Genomic DNA, 20,554 nt, shown 5'->3' with positions numbered 1-20,554 from the left:
AAGCAGCTTCCGGCTTCCTTTTGGAGTTGCCCTGTTACACAGCACATGATCTAATTTGATCTCTCCCCAAAGCTGTGTTCTCACATTATAATTGGGGGATTTTTGTTTGCTGTTGGAAAAGGATCTCATGATAGAGCCCACGCTGCCTATGACTCCTTGTGGAGCTCAGGCAATCCTCCAGCCTCAGCCCATGCAGTCAGTGCTGGCACTGGAAGCATGTGTTGCCGTTCCTGCTGGACTTCACCCTTTAGGAGTGAGATTCCTTTGTGTGTATATAATATAAAGTCCACCTGGCCCTGCATACTTGTGCAGTCATTTCCCCCTTGGCCAGTGCTAATAAAGCAGCCATAAGCATGACATACAGACATCACTCATATCCTGCTTTCAAATAGTTGGATAGATTCCCAGTAAGGGAACTGCTGGGTCATGTGGTAATTCCTTGTTCAGTTGTGTGGGCAGCTCACTCTTCCGCAGCAGCTGCGGCATTTATTTTCTCAACGACAGCTCACAAGAGCTTCAATTGAATTGAAGAAGGGTCTCACTGTATGACCGAGGTGGACTTGGAGCTTTTGGAGACCCTCTTGCCTCCTCCTCGATTCAAGACAGTTGAGCTTATAGGGCAGGTTGCCTCTATAATTGATAATATATCAATTGTCTTAGTCTGTTTTGTAGTAGATAATAAAAAGACCTGAGGCTGGGACTTGGTGAAGACTTAAATAAAGACTTGGGGTGCAGAGCTCTGCTCATGGCCCTGTGGTGGATGATGTGATCGTGGAAGCACACGTGGAAAGGACCCCACAACGAGACAGGAGGTGGGAGAGGGCTCGCTCACACAGTGAAACCACTCTAAGCCCACGTGTACTATGGCAAATACAGTTCATGAAGGCCTAGAACTCCCAAGAGATCGTATTAATCTGTTGGTGAAGATGGCATGTGTGTTGTGTGCCCTCACTTTCCTCCGTGACTCACTGTGGGAAAGTAGCTAGCTCTCCAGGATGCCGAGCTGATAGGTGGTGTGGAGCCCTGTTCCTTAAGCAAAACAATGAGCCGCACCTGCTTACCGTTAGGCTTCTTGACGATTGATAGTCCCTCAGGGAGGGGCTAGAGGGGGTCTTGGGACCCACAGCTGAAATTTCAGCTGCTCCCCAACCATCAATATGTACTTCTAGCCCTAATCACATGGGGTCTGGGCAGTGGTAGAGTATCTGAGCTGGGGAAGACTGCAGCTCCAGCGATGGAGCCATGGGAAACCATCGTCTGGACAGGGTGAAGCCTTAACCAATGGGTTTTGACGTCCTCCCAGGATCCTGTGAGTAGCCACTTGTCCTTGCCATGAATTCATTGGTTCCCCCAAGCTGTACCTTGATGGAATTGTTCTTTGGCTTGTTGGGGCCTTTCAAAGGGGAAGTAGTAGACACTGTTTCCCCGAAAAGCGTTATTTGAAAGGGCAGCAAATGCCAGGCTGAGATATGAGCATGCCGGAAAGAACCCTCAAAGTCCTACCATGGGACTCCCACCTAGAGTGGTTCCGCCAGCCCAACGTTTCTCAGCCTGTGGGTCGCGACCCCTTTTGGGGTCATATGACCCTTTCACAGGAGTCACAGATAATTGGCATGTCAGACAGTTACATTACAGTTCTTTTTTTTTTTCCAAGACAGGGTTTCTCCGTAGCTTTTGGCTCCTGTCCTGGAACCAGCTTTTGTAGACCAGGCTGGCCTTGAACTCACAGAGATCCATCTGCCTCTGCCTCCCGAGTGCTGGGATTAAAGACAAGTGCCACCACTGCCCGGCCACATTACAGTTCTTAACAGCAAAATTACAGTTACGAAGTAGTGACAAAAATAATTTTCCGGTTGGGAGTTACCACAGCATGAGGAATCGTATTAAAGGGCTGCAGCGTTGGAAAGCTGAGGACAATAGCATCTAATCACTGGTCCTGGCGCTGGGGAGATGGTTGATGTCGCCTGAAGGAGGCCTGGGAAGAGTGGCTGCACAAAGCCCCAGAGCTCAGGTTTAAACTAGAAGAGGCCATGGTTCAGAGGGTACGAAAGAGATTGGAAGGGGCAGTGGGGCAGATGGACAGACACCACATGGGAGATTTGTTCTAAGGCAGGGTCCAGATTGGTCTTGAACTTGCTCTGTAACTGAGAATGACTTTGAATTCCTGATCTCCCAGCCCCAATCTGCCAGGTGTTGGGATTACGTGCTATACCGCTACACCTGGCCAATGCTGAACACGGAACCAAGGGCCTCTTGCGTGCTAAGCGAACACTCTACCACACTGAACTACACTCCCAACTCCAGCATTTGATTTTTGAAATCTGTTACAGTCAGACATCTAGCTTGGCAAAGAAACCACAGATCTGGGCAAGTTCCTTTCTAAACCACAAATCTTCGTGGCGTCGTATCAGGCTGAGGGCTGTGACTGGATGTAGATCTGGGCAGGGAGGCAGCCAGGCTTCTTTATTGGACTCACCCCAGCACACAGTGCAAGAGCGCTCCTTTCAGAACGCCCAGTCTGGTTTTGGTCCAGGTGCACCTCGTTTGTTTTTATCAAAAGAATACTGGGCATTCCCTTCATGACAGGTATGAGCAGAGAACTCGGTAAAGAAGCCGCTGAAGCAGGGGGTTTTATTGTAGTATGAGACAACAGCCAGAGGCGTCCAGAAGCATCCAGAGAAGAGAAGAAAAAAAAAAAAAAAGCAGACAGGCCATGGCCAGGGCTGAGAGAAGAGAGTCTAGCAGGAGAATTGGGGGAGGGGAGTGAACTGGGACAGCCTGGGAACTAGCATAGTGGAGAGGTGGGGGAGGGAAGAAAGGCCAGAAGACCGCCATGGTCTTTAAAATGCTGAGATGCATGGCAGATACATGTGAGTAGGTACGGAAGGAGTCTGGGTATGTAGCCACCATCACAGGTTGTGGTATGTAACCCCAGGTGTGTTCTGGCAGGCAGAAATCAAGCAGGTTTCTGAGGAACGGTGCCTGTGAACTTTGATCTATACACCAGAAATCCTATAGTCCAGCTTGAGCTGAACCTAGGCTATCACTGTGCACAACGTCAGCGAGCCTGCCCCTTTGGGGGCTTCTTGGGATTTCTCTCTTTGGACCTAATAAGAATTAGGAATTAGGAACCACTCTTAAGAATTCTAAGTTCCAGACCAGGAGTCTATAGCCTGGCTTGAGGCCCTGTCAAGGTCTGTCGTTGTTTGTCAAACTATCCCAGGTAAAGACTGGGCCCACTGAGGCACTACTGACCTGGTAGAAGCCACCAATGGTTCCCCCCCTGCCACGCCCACAGCCTCCATTGCCTTCACTGGGGCAGAGGCCAGGGACCTGCCCCCTCCTATCCAACCACTCTCCTGCCCTGCCCAATTAATAGCCCACTGTTTCAGAACCGGCTTGCTCTGCCCTCAGAAGACCTCACAGGTTATCCCACTGACAGCAGATCCCAGAAGTTGTAGGACATTCCTCAGGCTCCCATCCCAGGGATGTTTATTCTCTGGGTGGAGGGTGAAAAAGAAAGATGTTGCAATCCACTCCATCCACGTCAGACACAGACACGTCATCTGAAAGGGAGGAGGGCAGGGCTAGAGGAGGGACACCCTGAGGCAGCCAGCCCTTGATTTAGCCTGCTGGCTGGCCCCCCACCTGCTAGCCTGAGGGGATGAAGCAGCCCAGCCTACAAGGCCTGCCCCCTCTCCCCGACTTCCCTTGATAACAAAGCAGAAACTGAAACTAAAAGAGGCTCAAGTTAGAGATGAGTCACTTCCCAAAGTAACTGCAGTAACCGAGCGGTGACAACAGGAAGGCAGAAGAGAACTCGGGGCACGGGAGCAGACAGGTGAGAGCAGGAACCACACAGCAGCCCAGCCTGGGAAGCAGAGGGAGGGGGCTGCTTGTTGGTGGGACAGCCAGACAGGACCAGCAGGGCCTGGCACCTAAGCACCGAGAAGCTGAAGGGTGATAAGAGGCCAGCGTCCCCTGTTGCCAGGTGCCATTGGGGACAAAGAATAGGGCTGAGGGTGTAGTCTGGCAGGGTGGTGGCCTAGGATGCCTGGAGGCTTGTGGGTACTTGAATGACACCCTGGTCGTCCCCCCACCCCACATCCTCCAGGACTTTCTGAGGGTCGCCAAGGAACATGGCAGGCAGCCCAGAGGTGGTGGCCATAGACTGCGAGATGGTGGGCGTAGGGCCCCAGATGGTGAGTGGCCTTGCCCGCTGCAGCATCGTGAACCTCTATGGTGCAGTTCTGTACGACAAATACATCCGGCCAGAGGGCGTGATCACCGATTATAGATCCAGAGTCAGCGGGATCACACCTCAGCACATGATGAGGGCTACGCCTTTTGCTGAAGCCAAGCTAGAGGTAAGTGAAGGACCAGGAGTCAAGCCAACAGGAGTCGCAGGGACCCTGTCCTTCCACCTCGGCACCTTCCCTAGGGTCTGTGGTCTGTGACTCTACCATGAGAAATTCTTCACATTTCTGAGAAATGAACCCTGGGCCTTGTTATCACAGCCCCCCGATGAGGTAGTTCCCCCACCAACAGAGAACCTTAGGCTCCCATCTGGGGCTGCTTCCAGAGCATCTATCTGGTCTAATTTTCGGGTCTTGTGCTGGGGAAGTTGAATTCCTGTTGTTGTCTCTCTCTCTCAGACCACACGGCCCTGGTGAGCCTGGGAAATGAGGCTCCGAGGCCGAGCAGGCTTGAGTTCCGAGGCCAGAGATTCCTGGACTGGAGATCTTGTTCCCTGACCAAGTGCTCTGGACTGTAGCAGGCTCCCTCTTGAGCTTGAAGACCAAGGTTTTTTACCCTTTAGCCTGTAGCCACGTCTACCAGATACTTTGTTTCTTTGTATGACTGAAGGGAAATAAAAACTCAAGTGGAAATTTCCCCAGGGTTCATCACCTCGGGGCAGGTTCAGCGGGAGTTTGGGGAAGTTCAAGATCACAGGAACTGTGGTTGGTCTCTACGGAGGCATGCCCAGTATGTACCAGAGCACTGAAGGCTAGACATAAAAAATCCCAACAGTGATGTTGGGCAGTCGTGGCAGCGCACGCCTTTAATCCCTGCAGAGGCAGGCAGATCTCTGTGAGTTTGAGACCAGCTTGGTCTACGAGAGCTAGTTCCAGGACAGGCTCCAAAGCTACAGAGAAACCCTGTCTCAAAAAAAAAAAAAAAAAATCCCAACAGTGCTATTACTTACTAGGTAGTGGAGTATTCTCTCTCTCTCCCTCCCTCCCTTCCTCCCCCTCCCTCCCTTCATCTCTCTCTCTCTCTCTCCCTCCTTTCTTTCCTTCTCCCCCCTCCTTTCTCCTCCCACTCCTCTTCTTGTTCTTCCCCTTCTCCTCCCTCCCTCCTTTCTTAGCCCTCCCCATGCTCATTCACCCTTCATTTCTACCCCAACCCAGTCCAAGTGGTACTCAGGAATTAATTGTCTCACAAAGAAGCAGACACGCGTGAGTCATGGCTCCCTGCTGCTCCGATGCACACTTATCTGTATCTACCAAGGACATACTGCTTAGACTTTGGAAGGTGCCCCGGGAATGTGTGTGAGATAAGAGCAGACCTGAGTTTTCCGTGATGAAGTTGCCTCTATTCCACCATCCACCCTTTCGGGAGTTGCAGCTGACACACACAGGCAGCCTGGGGAAGGGGCCAAGAGCAAGCATGTTGTCCCGGGATCCATTCCCAGCTCTGCCACCTGCCTGCTCTGTGTCCTCGGGCTTGATGGCCACCCTCTCTGAGCTCACTCATCAAGGCTCTGTGATATGAGGATGACACACCAATATGAATGTATCCAGTGCCATGCTCCAGATCCTATCCTAGGCAAAACCATACCACGTTCTTCACTCTGCGGCAGCGGCAAGAATGAGGTAGCCAGTCTCATCGCTTCTGCTTTTCAGATGAGGAGACCAAGGGGCAGCAAGGTCGGTGGTACACGGGGTGGAGCGGAGCTCATTCTGACTCGAGGCTGGAACTGTAACGTTCTGTTCCAACATTCCGCATCAGTGTCCAGTATAAGGGACAGTGGCCAGCACGGCACACTCCATCCATAGCAGCCCAGGCTACTTGAGCCTTTGACTGACCTTAACCTTTCTCGGCCTCCTAGAATAGGAGCCTAGTACCGCATCTCATATCCCCCTCACCCCACCCCACCACTTCCCAATGAAGTAGCCCTACCAGAACCTGGTCCCCGCCCCATCCAAGGCCTTTACGAGGCTGCCTGTGTACTAGGTGCCCAAACACCAAGCTGTCCTTGACTTTCAGGAACATGGGATCGACCACGATCCCTGAAGAAGCCGTGCCACGACCTGCATGACTTTGGGATTGACCAGGCTAGAGTAATAAGGAATGAAGACACGCATACAGAAAACGTGGGTGGGGTGAACCCTTGACTCTGATAGAGATGCACTGTAACCAGGGGCTCAGACTCCTTAAGGCCTGGCTAAGGCACTACATCCAACAAAGGAAATTAACTAAGAAGATCTGAGGGGGAAAAAAGATTAACTCACACATTTTTCCTTAGCATGTCTCTTTATTCTTTTTCTACTGCAAATGCTTCTAGTTTATACACTCTTACAACCAGCAAGTTCCCAGCCCAGGGCTGTCCAGGACTAGAATTCTTTTTTTTTTATTATTGATATTTATTGAGCTCTACATTTTTCTCTGCTCCCCTTCCTGCCTCCCCCTCCCCCTTCAACCCTCTCCCAAGATCCCCATGCTCCCAATTTACTCAGGAGATCTTGTCTTTTTCTACTTCTCATGTAGATTAGATCTATGTAAGTCTCTCTTAGGGTCTTCATTGTCTAGGTTCTCTGGGATTGTAATTTGTGGGCTGGTTTTCTTTGCTTTATGTTTAAAAACCACTTATGAGTGAGTACATGTGATAATTATCTTTCTGGGTCTGGGTTACCTTACTCAAAATAATATTTTCTAGTTCCATCCATTTGCCTGCAAAATTCAAGATGTCATTATTTTTTTCTGCTGTGAAGTACTCCATTGTGTAAATGTACCACACATTTTCCTTATCCATTCTTCTGTCGAGGGGCATTTAGGTTGTTTCCAGGTTCTGGCTGTGATAAACAAAGCTGCTATGAACATGGTTGAGCACATGTCCTTGTGGCACGATTGAGCATCCTTTGGATATATACCCAAAAGTGGTATTGCTGGGTCTTGAGGAAGGTTGTTTCCTAATTTTCTGAGAAATCGCCACACTGACATCCAAAGGAGCTGTACTAGCTTGCATTTCCACCAGTAATGTAGAAGTGTTCCTTTTCCCCACAACCTCTCTATAAGTTGTCATCAGTGTTTTTGATCTTGACCATTCTCTCTCTCTCTCTTTGTTTTGAGACAGGGTTTCTCTGTAGATTTGGAGTCTGTCCTGGAACTAGCTCTTAAAGTCCAGGCTGGCCTCAAGCTCACAGAGATCCACCTGCCTCTGCCTCCCAAGTGCTGGGATTAAAGGCATGGGGCGATCTTGGCCATTCTTTCAGGTGTAAGATGGAATCTCAGAGTTGTTTTGATTTGCATTTTTCTGATGGCTAAGGATGTTGAACATTTCCTTTAGTGTCTTTCAGCCATTTTAGATTCCTCTGTTGAGAGGTCTCTGTTTAGGTCTGTACTCCATTTTTTTTATTGGATCTTATGATGACCAATTTCTTGAGTTCTTTGTATATTTTGGAGATCAGACCTCTGTCTGATGTGGGCTTAGTGAAGATCTTTTCCCATTCTGTAGGCTGTCTTGTTGACCATGTCCTTTGCTTTACAGAAGCTTTTCAGTTTCAGGAGTCCCATTTATTAATTGTTTCTCTCAGTGTCTGTGCTGCTGAGGTTCTATTTAGGAAGTGGTCTCCTGTGCCAATGTGTTCAAGTGTACTTCCCACTTTCTCTTCTATAAGGTTCAGTGTGGCTGGCTTTATATTGAGGTCTTTGATCTTTTTGGACTTGAGTTTTGTGTATGGTGATAGATGTGGGTCTATTTTCATTCTTATACATGTTGATATCCAGTTATGCCAGCACCACTTGTTTTTTTGTTTTTTTGTTTTTGTTTTTTGGTTTTTTCGAGACATCGTTTCTCTGTGGTTTTGGAGCCTGTCCTGGAACTAGCTCTTGTAGACCTGGCTGATCTCGAACTCACAGAGATCCGCCTGCCTCTGCCTCCCGAGTGCTGGGATTAAAGGTGTGCGCCACCACCGCCCGGCCCAGCACCACTTGTTAAATATGCTTTATTTTTTCCACTTGATATTTTTTGCTTCTTCGTCAAAAATCAGGTATTTGAAGGTGTGTGGATTAATATCCAAGTCTTCGATTTGGTTCCATTGGTCCTCCTGTCTGTTCTTTTTTTTTTTTTTTTTTTTTGGTTTTTCGAGACAGGGTTTCTCTGTGGTTTTGGAGCCTGTCCTGGAACTAGCTCTTGTAGACCAGGCTGGTCTCGAACTCACAGAGATCCGCCTGCCTCTGCCTCCCGAGTGCTGGGATTAAAGGCGTGCGCCACCACCGCCTGGCCTCCTGTCTGTTCTTATGCCAATACCAGGCTGTTTTCAGTACTGTAGCTCTGTGGTAGAGTTTGAAGTCAGGGATTGTGATGCTTCCAGAAGTTCTTTTATTGCATAGGATTGTTTTGGCTATCCTGGGGTTTTTGCTTTTCCTTATGAAGTTGCATACTGCAGTTTCTACACTCCTACAACCAGCAATTTCCCAGCCAGGGGTGGGTGGTGTCCAGGACTGGAATTCTTTAGGGCCATAAAAGACAGATAGGACATAAAAGACACGCGCATGCGCACAGAGCCATGACTGTCAGCTCGAAGATGGGAGTGGCTTAGTGAACATGTGTCCCTCCCCTTAAGGTTAATTAAGGAGGAGATTAAATCATCAGGGAATTCTAGAAGGGGAGACTAGTGTGCTTCGCTATATTTTTAGATGTTTAGAATAAAGAGCTAAGAAGTTTATATTCAGTAAAATCACGAGGAAGGCAAAGATTGTCTTTTTATTTAGTGCTCTGCTTTTGTCCCCCAATCATGCATAGAGAGTACCGAGTAACCAGGCAACCTATGTAAACAAATGGGAAGCTATGGCCCTTGATCCATTAGCACATTTGCCAGATGTTGCAAGCTCTCAGGGCCTTTTAGATCTGAAGTTGACACCTTTGCTCTAAGTGGTTGAAGCATAAAGGAGACCCAAACCTCTAAATGATCAGTTCTGGGGCTTGATACTTATTAGCCTTTCTGATCCTTGGCTGTGTGGGTCTATGGGGCCAGTGAGAAGAATGTCTTTCTTGCTGTCTCTGAGAGTAGAACACAAGCAGTAGTTTCCTGAGCTAAGATCATCCGTACACTGAGGTGAAGGTGAGCATAATGCAAGGTTAGTTTTAGGTCGCCGCTTTCCTTATCTATAAGTGAGGTAAAACGAGGGCATGCTGATTTTTTTCTATATATCTGAGCAGCTTTGGGCATATAATAATTCTATGTTTGGATATCTGGAAATGTCTTAAACAGAATGCCTTTGTCTGGATTCTAAACACTGCCCAAAATGCCTGTCAATAAAGATAATTGCAGGAAGCCAGATCCCTGTGTTTAGATAGGAGAGAGGAACAGAGGCCTGGTAGTGGAAATTGTTTTCACACAAAGCTAGGGAATGTAATCAGTACACCCCAAGTGCATAGGGAAAATTGTACCCAGTAAATGATCAAATAGTGCTGGATTGTGGGGGATAAATCCCAAATTTGTAACAGATGGGAGGAAGCTACAGCAAGAAATTTACAGCAAGAAAACAGCCATTTTATTCCCACGGCAATGTAAGTCACCATCAGCTCAGAAACCAAGGAGGCAGGTTAGCTAATCTTGGTTGGGTGTCTCTGTAGGGGCCTGGTCTCAAGCCACAGTCATCCGGGGAGAGGAAGCTGTGGCCAATTATTTCTCTACATACTGCTTTTTAGCTAAAGGTTAACCATTCATCCAGAACTGTCGGACCAGGGGAGGCTTCACAATTCTCCTGAGCCAGACCTGGGTAAAGCCTCTCTGTCTCCATGAGTCTGCAGCACTTTTATCCTTGGTATGGCCATGCTCATGTCATGAATGTTGTGAGAGAGGGTGCAGGGAAACCACCAAACTGAACCACACCGTGGGTGAAAACCGAAATTGTGTTCAGACTGCAACACTATCTCTGGGGTGCAAGAGGAAAAAAACTTGGCAGGGTGGCTTTGGGATGTAGGTAGGTACATGCTGGTAGAGACTGGGGAGCTTGGAAGATCGCATTGGCACAGGTGTATGTCAATAGAGAGCTATATGTCCCCTTTGCCAGAGGCAAGGGAAGATAAGGGAAGTGGCTCCTTCTGGCAGACAGAAACCCTTCTCACAGGTTCCTGAAGAATGCTGTGTAGGAGCTCCAACCTATCACCTGGAACCCTTTTGCTTCTCCTCCAGCTGGAGTCTTTACTGTCATCCTGAACCTAGTCAGAGGGCCTGCTCTTGTGTGTGTGTGTGGGGGGGGGGGGACAGGGGGAATGTTTGGACCTGACAAATGCTTACACAGAGTGAGCTGGTTCCCTACACAGCTGGTTCTCACTCACTAACCACGGTATTTTGTTACTTGTTTTTGTGGTGCTGGGATTGAACTGGACCCTTACACCAACTGAGTCATATCCCCAGCTGTCTTTATACTTTTTGAGATACAGTCTCACTAAGCTTCCCAGGCTGACCTTGAACTCACTAACCCGGCAGGTTTTGAACTTTTGGTCCTTCTACTCAGCTTCCTGAGTAGCTGAGGGTACAGACATGCACTTCCAAATGCATTCTTCATAATTGTGTGTGTTTGTGTGTGTGTGTGTGTGGCCTGTGCACTTGTTTGTGTATGCACGTGTAAGTACCGGTGTACGTTTGTGTGGAGGTCAAGGTCCATCACTGTAAGGTGTCTGTCTTGATTTCTTCCCGCCTAATTTTTGCGACCCTGACACACATTGCTTTGGAAAGGACGACAGACCAGCCAATGAATTTCAGAGATCTCCTTGTCTCCACCTGGTCCCCAGCATGAGGCATATAGACATGTGCCTACACACCCAGTTTTTAAGTGGGTGCTGGGGATCCAAACCTGGGTCCTTAATGCTTGTGTATCTGGCCCTTTACTGACAGAACTGTTTCCCCAGCCTCATCTATGTTTTACTCCTAAAGGCAGAAAATACGCATGGGCCCCAAAATGTACTGGAGACCCTCAGAAGAAAGAAGCTGCTAGCCTTTTCTCAGATCCACAGGCAATGGAACTTTCCAGAGGCATCTAGGGCTTGCCAGAGCTGAGTTCTGGGCAAGTTTTCTGTTCAAATCTCTTCAACCCCAGGTTAAAGAGAGAGTGAGTAGGCCCAAATCATGGCATGCAGTAAGGCAGCCTGTGATAGCCAGGAGTGCTGTGGTCTAGCCTGAGCCCCCTGGCTCTGCCCAGGAATGTTAGAGCACTGACACCAGCTCCATTTTCTTTGTGTAAGATAGAGCCTCATATAGCCCAGACTGTCCTCAGACTCACTATGTAGGCCAATTGGACTTCTGCTCCTCCTGGGCTTACAGATGTGTGTATTAGTTTGTAATGTGATACTGTTGCTTTCACAGGGTAAAGCAATTGTTCTATATCTTTCTACATACCTTGATCGGCTAATCATCTGGAACACTGGTTCTGAATGAGATGAGAATTTGCACACACACACCCATCCCCCACCAGAGACATTTCCGGCTGTCACTGTGGCAGCCCTGCTCCTGCCACTAGCAGCACATAAACAAAGGCTGGACGTAGCCTCCTCCCCTGTCCTATTCCACAGGAAAGACACAATGGGTGGGCCTCGGCCTATAGAGCTACAGTGTAGAAACACGGGTTTATAGAGACTCTGACAAATCACAAGGAGCCCAAGAAGGGCAAGATGCGCTGAAGACACAGGCAGGTGAACTACACGTCAACTGTCAGGCTCAGGGCTCCTTCCTGGCAGCTTCGTGTCGCTCTACTTCCGGGAATCGAGGTTACTTATAGCTCATATCTTGTTTTTGTCGGCTCTCCAAAGGCAGAAGGAGGCAGTCTGTGGTCAGGGAGGGGTATCAGCTGGGACTCTGCCACCTGGCAGGTCCCTGCGGAGCTTAGCCAGGTCCCCGGAGGCGACTCGGCTGCTCTTCTTTTAATCCAGGATAGCAGTGTGAGCCAGGGGCGAAGTAACCCGTGAGCCTGGCAAGAGACAAGAGGACGGCCCATTCCTGATGACAGAAAGACCCTTGATCCTCTGGGAAGACAAGAGTTCTCTCCAGTCCCCTACTTACAGCCACCTTTGCTGGTCGCCAGCAGTGAATGGCCAGATATAAGAAGCAGTGGAGGGTTGAGGGTGTGGAAGAGACAAAGTAATGGACTCCTAGAAGCTGACAGGGTCCAGGCAGGTTTCCCAAACTGATCAGCAAAGTGCAACCAGGGGGAGGGTTGCCAAGGGCCGGCTCCAGGCCCTTTGATCCTGTGCCTCTGCAACTGGTCCTGGTGCTCTGAATAAGATTCATCTGGGAAATGCTAGGACCTAGGATCAAGGAGCCTATGAAGAGGGGGCACTAGCACCTGGTCTTCTGACTCAAGACCTGGGCCTCCTTTTGCATCTGGGTGCCAGTTAGCCAGATAATGGGACAAGCCTCCACCTCAAGCTTCTTGGCTAAGTGTCAACACAAGCCCAGAGAGGCCCTTTGATGTCCCCAGGAGAAGCAGGCAGTAGAGCAGTGTTAGGCAGGCAGGAAGCTTTTTCTATGATGCAGGTTAAGGTGCTGGTTGTGGACAGAGAAAGCTGAAGGCAGGCAGAGCTGTCTTGAAGCCATAGCCAAGGCCAGACACCCTGTTTTGTTTCCAGATGCCTCTTTCTAGCCAAGTTAAAGAATGTTGCTGTGCTGTGTGCCAGGGTATGGGAGAGAGGCCAAGGGGAGGCTTAGAAGTCCATGTAAGACATGAGCTGAACGCTCCGAGGGTTGCCCTTTTCTCTCACTGGGCTGCTAGATCAACCTTGCTCATCCAGCAGTGTGACAAGCAGATGCTCTGAAGCCAGGCTCTGTCACTCCCTCTCTGTATGGGGATCCCAGCATTCCGATGTTTAGCACATTATCCCCCAAAATGGCCCAAACACTGGTAGATAGCATTTGTCATGCCTGTGTATCTGTGGTTGAGCAGGGCTATGCAGGCAGTGTGGCAGGGCCAGCAGGCAGAAGTTATGTGTAAAGTTGCTTGCTGCTGTATTAGATTTTCTCAGCTTGTCTCTATATATGACCTTTCTCCAGGGTTTCCCCAGCCAGGGGAAGTTCATTCTCCTCCTTGGTTTGCTTAGGGTCCCATGTAGCTCAGACTGACTTTGATCTCACTGTGAACTGATCCTCCCAACTCCAGTCCCCAAATTCTTAGATTGCAGGTCTGTGCCACCATGCCAGCTTTATATGGGATAGGACCTAGGTTCTCCCATGAAAAGTTAAAAAAAAAAAAAAGCCGGGCGGTGGTAGTGCACGCCTTTAATCCCAGCACTCAGGAGGCAGAGACAGGCGGATCTCTGTGAGTTCGAGGCCAGCCTGGTCTACAAGAGCTAGTTCCAGGTCAGGAACCAAAAGCTACAGAGAAACCCTGTCTCGAAAAATCCAAAAAAAAAAAAAAAAAAGAAAAGAAAAGTTTTTACACCCTGATAAATCTCTCTGCTGACACAATAATCCAAATCAGACCAAATCAAACCAAATAAGAAACAGCCCAGGTTTAATGGATGCCAACACTCCCCTGTGGCCTTCCAGGCCCTCAAAGAGGAAACAGGAAAGGAAGACCAGAAAATCATGTGTTTATTCTCTGGGGGTCAGTTTAAATATGCTGTGGGTGTGGTCTTGAGCCACTCTGGGGAGGGGTCACCATTTGACGGGCTTTGTTGGAGGTGGAGTCTGGACGCAGGCAACTCCCAGAAGAGGGGGCTTGGGATGGAACTTTTTACCCAAATTTTCCAGACTTTTTAGGATATATAGATGCCAGGGGCTGGGGTGACGCTTCCAACCAAACATCCCATGCCAGGCAAGTACTCTACCAGCTGACCCACACCCCAGCCTGTAGCGTGAATTCTAATTGTTCTTAATAATAAAAACCCAGAGTCAGATATTAGGGCAAATGTTGAAAGATCAGAGAAGTAAAGGAACCACTTACTAGAGAGACTTTTTTTTTAAAGATTTATTTATTTATTTATTTATTATGTGTACAGTGTTCTGTCTGCATGTGTGTCTGCAGGCCAGAAGAGGGCGCCAGACCTCATTACAGATGGTTGTGAGCCACCATGTGGTTGCTGGGAATTGAACTCAGGACCTCTGGAAGCACAGTCAGTGCTCTTAACCGCTGAGCCATCTCTCCAGCCCCTAGAGAGACTTTTTAACCTCTACAAAATCCTCAGACCAAAGTGGGCAAGATCTTGTCTCCATGAGTCCTCAGACTGAATCGCTTGAACTCTTACTTCCTCTCACCTTATATTCCTCTTTCTGCCCAACCATATCCCTTCCTGTCTCCACCTTTCTAGTGCTAGGATTAAAGACATGTGACTCCCAAGCACTGGGATTAAAGGTGTGAGCCAGCACTGCCGGCTCTGATTCTTTTTTAAACTGGGTCTACCTAAGGTAGTCCAGGGTGGCCTTGAACTCACAGAGGTCTGTCTGCCTCTGCCTGGAATTAAAGGTGTGTGCCACCACTGCCTGGCCTCTATGACTAACTAATGGCTCTCTCCACACTCTGACCCTCAGGCAAGCTTTATTTGTTATAGCACAAACAAAATATCACCACACCAGCCCTAATTATTGTTTTTAAAGAGCACTATGAAGGAATTAACAAACATTTAAAATGGTCAGAGACACTTTAGGAAAATGATTTCATTCTCTGGGTTTTCTGTTACCATTGTTTTCTTCTGTAGAATTCTGTTAAGCCTGGGCCTCCCTCCTAACTGGGCTAGCTTTTGTTGAACCGAGCCAGCAACTTAAAGCTTTAAGACAGTATGAATTTATTATCTTAATGTTCTTCTTTTCAGAAGTCCAACCTGGGCCTTTTTGGGACCAAAGTTAAGGAGTTTGCAAGGCTGGTTTCTCATCCCTTGCCAGGTTCTGGAAGCAGCTTGAACACCTTGGCCTCAGTCCTTCCTCCTGTTCAAAACTACCAACAGTCCACAAATTATCCTCAAAAAAAAAAAAAAATCCCTGACCTTCAGAACGAAGGGTCCTTGATAATGGGGGTCTATTCTGGAACTCTCATTCTCTGCCCAGTGTTAGGGATTGGATCTAATAACTTTCCCACTGAGCCACAATCCCCACCAAACGCTTCCCTATTTTAAGATGAATATATGGCTAACAGTTTAAGTTCCACATGTACTTACCCACTTCACACACACACACACACACACACACACACACACACACACGCCGCTGTCCACGTATGTGTTCACAGATTCCCCTCAGGGGGTGTGGACACCTCTGAGAGGTCATTTCTTGCCCCGTTACAGCAGAGTTGCTCAGCAGGTGAAAGGACATAGTCTATGTGCCGTGTATCCATGCAAGCCCTTCCCATGAGCCTCGGGAGCAGCCCAGGGTAGGGGTCCTCACAGAGTTAGACTGCTTTGAGAAGGGCTCTGCACCTTGTGTCCCTCCAGTGAGGGAAGGCGATTTGGCCCAGGGTCCCATAGCAGCTCCAAGAGTGGCCACTGCCCACCTAGCTCCATGACTCCGGGGAGGGGCAGGCACCCCGCCTGGAGCCCCCAGGGTGGACATGCTTGGGGACACCTGTCTTCCTGAACAGATCCTGCAGCTTCTGAAAGGCAAGCTGGTGGTGGGCCACGACCTGAAGCATGACTTCAATGCACTGAAGGAGGACATGAGCAACTACACCGTCTACGACACGTCCACGGACATGGTGCTGAGTCATGAGGCCAAGGTGGGCCATTACAGACGGGTGTCCCTGCGGGTGCTGAGTGAGCGGCTGCTAAACAAGCACATCCAGGTGAGGACCCCTCCCCCTCCACCCCCCCCCCCCCCCCCCCCCCGCCTCCATTACCCTCCCATCTCTCTCTTTTCCCTCCTCCCCCTCAAATGAAGAGTAGCTCACTCTTGCTCTTCCGGCTTTCTCTCCTCCGTCTTCTCTCTCTCCTAAAAGTGAGGCTCCTCCTCCTTTTCTTTCCCGCATCCCCCCCCCCCCCTCCAGGTAAGGAGCCTCTGCAGCCTGCTGAACCTGGGCCTATCTTCCAGGACTCTCCACCACCACCTCAGAAAGCTCTGGTGCAGACATGCAACTCCAAGATTCTTCCCTCCACCCCTGAGAGGCTGTATGTTTGTGTGTGAGGTGTCTTTGGCTTCAGGAGACCAGAGTCAAGGAAAGGAATACAGAAAACCTCTTTGTGAGGTGATCCCAGGAGCACTAGCAGGGAAGGAGAGGGAAAAGCCCCTGGTAAAGGGTTCTTGACTTAAATCATGTGAACCATGGGTCTTACACCACTGCAACCCCAGGTCAAAAGCCTGTACCTCCAATGTGCCATAGTGGGACCTGAGAGCTGGGGTCCCTATGTGCCGGGGACCAGCCTCAGCAGAAAAGTGGGGCTCGAATCTGGGATGTCTGGAAGGCGAAATGAGTATACAAACACAGGATTCTGATGCAGGGCACAGGCTATCAGCTGCGAGCAACAACTTCTTCTTCTTCTTCTTCTTCTTCTTCTTCTTCTTCTTCTTCTTCTTCTTCTTTCTCCTCCTCCTCTTCTTCCTCCTCCTCCTCCTCCTTCTTTTACCCTGGGTTTCAAACCTCAGTCTTTTATTGTAAGGTTTACACAAAGAAAATGATTCTTTTTTTTTTCTTGCCACAGGTTAATCATAACCTGGGCAAAGCAGTTCACAGGAAGTATAAAGATTCTTTGAAATCAGAACATCATCATTCATTATGACACTTCCCCAGTTCCCAAGCCACATGCAAGCCACTATATTCTCACTTCTTGGCTGAGTTAATCATAAAACAACTGAGGCTTCCACCTCCTTGGCTAACTACTTGCAGTTACAGAAGCATAGTTCCGTGGGTTTTACTCCATTGTCATACCTTTCCCATTGTTGTTCCTCACGATTCCAATTTTGATTTATAAGGCCATAGGCAGTCAGCCCTAAAGCCCTAGGTTCCTCAGAAACTTTATTTGTCATAGCCAAGTTCTTTTCCATTTCAGTATAATTCTTTTGCCAAGTTTTATAATCAGGTGAAGAACAATTTCTGTATTTTCCCCAATTCTTTCATCAGTTAGGTTTTTTTCCCATGACCTGCTTTACAGCTCAATGCCTGCCCGCTCTATCAGATCAGGAGGACTCATATTATCATACAGCACATCGATATTTTCAGAAGCCACTGGTGTGGAAGGAGAAAAAGAACATGAAGAACGAGTACACTAGTAGAATTGGTTTAACTAGAATCATCTGTAACATGGCCAAGTGCGTAAGCAGACACCATAGAAGCAGTCCTCCGGGCGTAGGAGTTTCCTCCCTGGCCCTCAAGTAATGTGCTCATTTAGCTGCCGCTGGGCTGCCTAGAGGCAATTGCTTCGTGCATCTCCGGAACCTGCATGTGGAGGGGGCCAGCCCAGCCACCTATGTACCAGTTCCTGTCATATGTTCCATGTTGCTCCAAGGTGCTACCTCCTTAGTTTGTGGGGGTGGGACTCACCCTTCTCCAAGTGAGAAGAGCTGTAGGTAGGGGGCCCACCTTAACAGCCAAACACTACACAGGGAACACAGGGACCCTCCTGGTCAACAATTTTGTTTCGTTTTTTTTTTTTTTTTTTTTTTTTTTTTGAGACAAAGCTTCTCTGTGTAGTCCTGGCTGTCCTGGAACTCTGAGATCAGACTGACCTCAGACCCAGAAGTCTGCCTGCTTCTGCCTTGAGAGTGCTGGGAATAAAGGTGTGTGCCACCAAGTGCTCAGTTGGGGGGTTTTGTTTGTTGGTTGTTTTTTTTTTTTTTTTTTTTTAATGTTTCAGCATTGGGGAGCAGACCCAGGGACTTGACCATAACAAGCTGAACAAGCATCAGCCTTTGTTTTCTTAAAGCAGGGTCTGACGGTGCAGCCTATATTCCCAACTCTGTTTCCGCCTTGTAAATGCTGGCATTGTAGGTATATGGGCAGCTTCAATAGCGCTTCACGGAGTGCCTACTCTGTGTTAGATGCTGAAAGTGAAGGTGCCACGCCCCTGCCTGGGAGAAGCTCTCGGTTGAATGGGAGGTAGCCCAGGAGCAGGCATTGTTGGGGAGAGATAGTTCAGTGGGTAGAATGCTTTCCTAACAGGCACCATAGAGACCAAGCATGGTGCACACCTGTGATGCTAGCCCTTGGGGGTAGAACAGGAAGGCCAGAAGTCCAAGGTCTTCCTCAGCTTCATAGTAAGTTGGAGGCTAACCTGGAATACAGGAGCCAGGTGGGCAGTGTCCTGGGGATGGGGAGAATGGTGGTCTGCCCCCTAGCAGAGCAAATCCCAGTATGGTTTACAGGGCCAGAGTCACAGCCATCTGGAGAGAGGGAGGAGCCAGTTGGAGAAGGTCCATGAGCCAGCGCCTGTAGGGTGTGGATGACTTGTCTTGAGTGGCTGATAGTATGGACCCCCACCCCATACCTCTGCTAATTGTTTTGGAGGCCGGAGTGGGCCTGAATCTGGCTGGCCTCAGTCAGTCCCATGACCCATGAGAATGGTCTGGCTTTTCTTATACCCTGAGGGCATGCAGTGATCTTCTATGCCTGCACCAGGCGCGGGTGTCTTCACAGCTGCCCTTCTGCTACCCTCTGTGGCTCTCAGCTCAGGCCTTGTCCTGGGGATCTTGAGCCTGCTCTGCACAACTGTTAGGCTCCATTCCTTAACCTTGGTTATTCCAGGAACTCTGTTTACCCTTCTCATTGGCCCCTACCTGCCCTGATGTCCTCAGAACCCGGCCTCTGGCTCCTGACTGAGGACTTTGCTGATCACCTCAACAACAGATGAGCCAGAGTTGTCACAGTCAGAGGTGCTGATCCCTCCCATTACAGGCATGAACCCCACAGGGAAGGAAAGTTCCTGGTGTACTTAGCCCTTGGGCCTGCTGGGAACTGATAATACTTTGATTCCTTATAAGGCAGGTGTGTCCAGGTCATTTTACCGAAGAGGAAAGAGGCACCAAAAAAAAAAAAAAAATTGCCCAAGGCAATGAGGTCCTAGGAGGGAGCTAGAACTGGGACCAAGGCCAGGGCTGTCCACTGCTCCAGGCTGACTGGTAGAGGATGCTCCAGCCACCGGCTACCACTGCCACAGATAGTGAAGCAGTGACACTCAGTGCCCTGTCCTCACCTGTCAAGCGAGGGTGGTGGTGGCACCTAGGACAGTAGCACTTGGGATGTAGGCGTCACTGTGGACACCGCTTATTAATAACACAGAACGGGATGTGGCAGCCTGTCTGAGCTGGGCCTCCCCACAGATGTCTGTAGTAGCCAGTCTGAAGAGTATAGGAGCCCTTGGAAAGGCAGGCTGCCCTAGCAGAGGGACATAGGGGAAACAGCCGAACCCCCTCGTCAGGTAAGACTTGAGGCCAAGAGGTAAGCAGGGAGTTGGCATGGCTCTTGACGTGAGCCCCCACTCTCTAATGTTTGTCATGTTGAGCCTCAGTTGCACATCCAGTAAAACTGGGGATAGCCAGATCTAGCTCCTGGGGTTTGGGATGGTTCCATGGGCCAAGGGATTAGCACTGAGGTGACAGATGGCAGTCATTTCTTCTTCAACAGAAAGTCTTGAACCCGGTTCTTTCCCATACTCTGGCCCCCTCTTCAAAGAGCTTCTGGTGTCGTGGCTTGTCCTTCTCTGTCTCTCAAGTACTCTCAGACTTTCAGGGGACTGGGCCAGGCACCAATGTCCACCCAGCCTACCCTCTATGTAGGAGATGGATGGATGGAATTTGCTGGTCTCCACTTGGTCACGCCCTTTCTCTTTCTGAGCACCTTTGCTCTGCCCCACCCCGCACACCCTTCACTGGAGTTCCCTGCCTCTCCTTGTAAGCTGCCCTATTCAGCTCCTGCCACCCACTGATTCCTGCTCAAATCCCAGTCGGAGACCTCACGGACACTCTGCCTACTGACCCACTCCAGGACTGGGGAGGCCAGGGTGTCTCCAGACGCAGCTCCCTTAGCTCTCGCTCTCCCTTGTGTCTACAGAACCACTGGCTGGGTCACAGCTCTGTGGAAGACGCCAGGGCCACGATGGAGCTCTACAAAATCTCTCAGCGACTCAGAGCCAGAGGCCAGCCAGGACTGTCCCGCCTAGGGGCATCATACTGAAGGTCATCCTCTTCCAGGGACCAGAAGCTTCCACTCCTTAAGGACGGTAGTTTTCCACAGATGAGACCCGTTTCTAATAGCAAAAGCAAAAGCAAAGACAAGAACACTCCTCCATGACAGGGTTTCTCTTGCTTTTGGGGAAAAAACAAAAAACAAAAAACAAAAACGAACAAACAAGCAAATACAAAAAAAGAAAAAAAACTTTAGTAATAAATCACACTGTATTTTATCTAATCAA

The 20,554-nt window shown here is 49.2% G+C and overlaps 1 protein-coding gene across 2 annotated transcripts; it reads left to right on the top strand.

Moving 5' to 3' along the window:
- Positions 1 to 3,594: 3,594 nt before the first annotated feature.
- On the top strand, positions 3,595 to 20,554 carry Isg20 (interferon stimulated exonuclease gene 20). 2 transcript variants are annotated; one of them, XM_041654555.1, is made up of 4 exons: positions 3,595 to 3,841; positions 4,115 to 4,367; positions 15,796 to 15,996; positions 20,194 to 20,554. In XM_041654555.1, exons 2-4 carry the CDS (start codon positions 4,140 to 4,142, stop codon positions 20,314 to 20,316), a joined length of 552 nt encoding a protein of 183 aa, XP_041510489.1. In that variant the 5' UTR covers positions 3,595 to 3,841; positions 4,115 to 4,139; the 3' UTR covers positions 20,317 to 20,554. The 2 variants fall into 2 exon arrangements, with proteins under 2 accessions (XP_041510489.1, XP_041510497.1); XM_041654563.1 differs by lacking the exon at positions 3,595 to 3,841 and adding an exon at positions 3,867 to 3,991.

This window comes from Microtus oregoni, unplaced genomic scaffold, assembly GCF_018167655.1.
Source record: "Microtus oregoni isolate MIOR12 unplaced genomic scaffold, Mior012 000000F_ref0000247, whole genome shotgun sequence".
In the NCBI taxonomy this organism is placed as follows: Eukaryota; Metazoa; Chordata; class Mammalia; order Rodentia; family Cricetidae; genus Microtus; species Microtus oregoni.
This window is presented reverse-complemented; position numbering and strand designations above follow the sequence as displayed.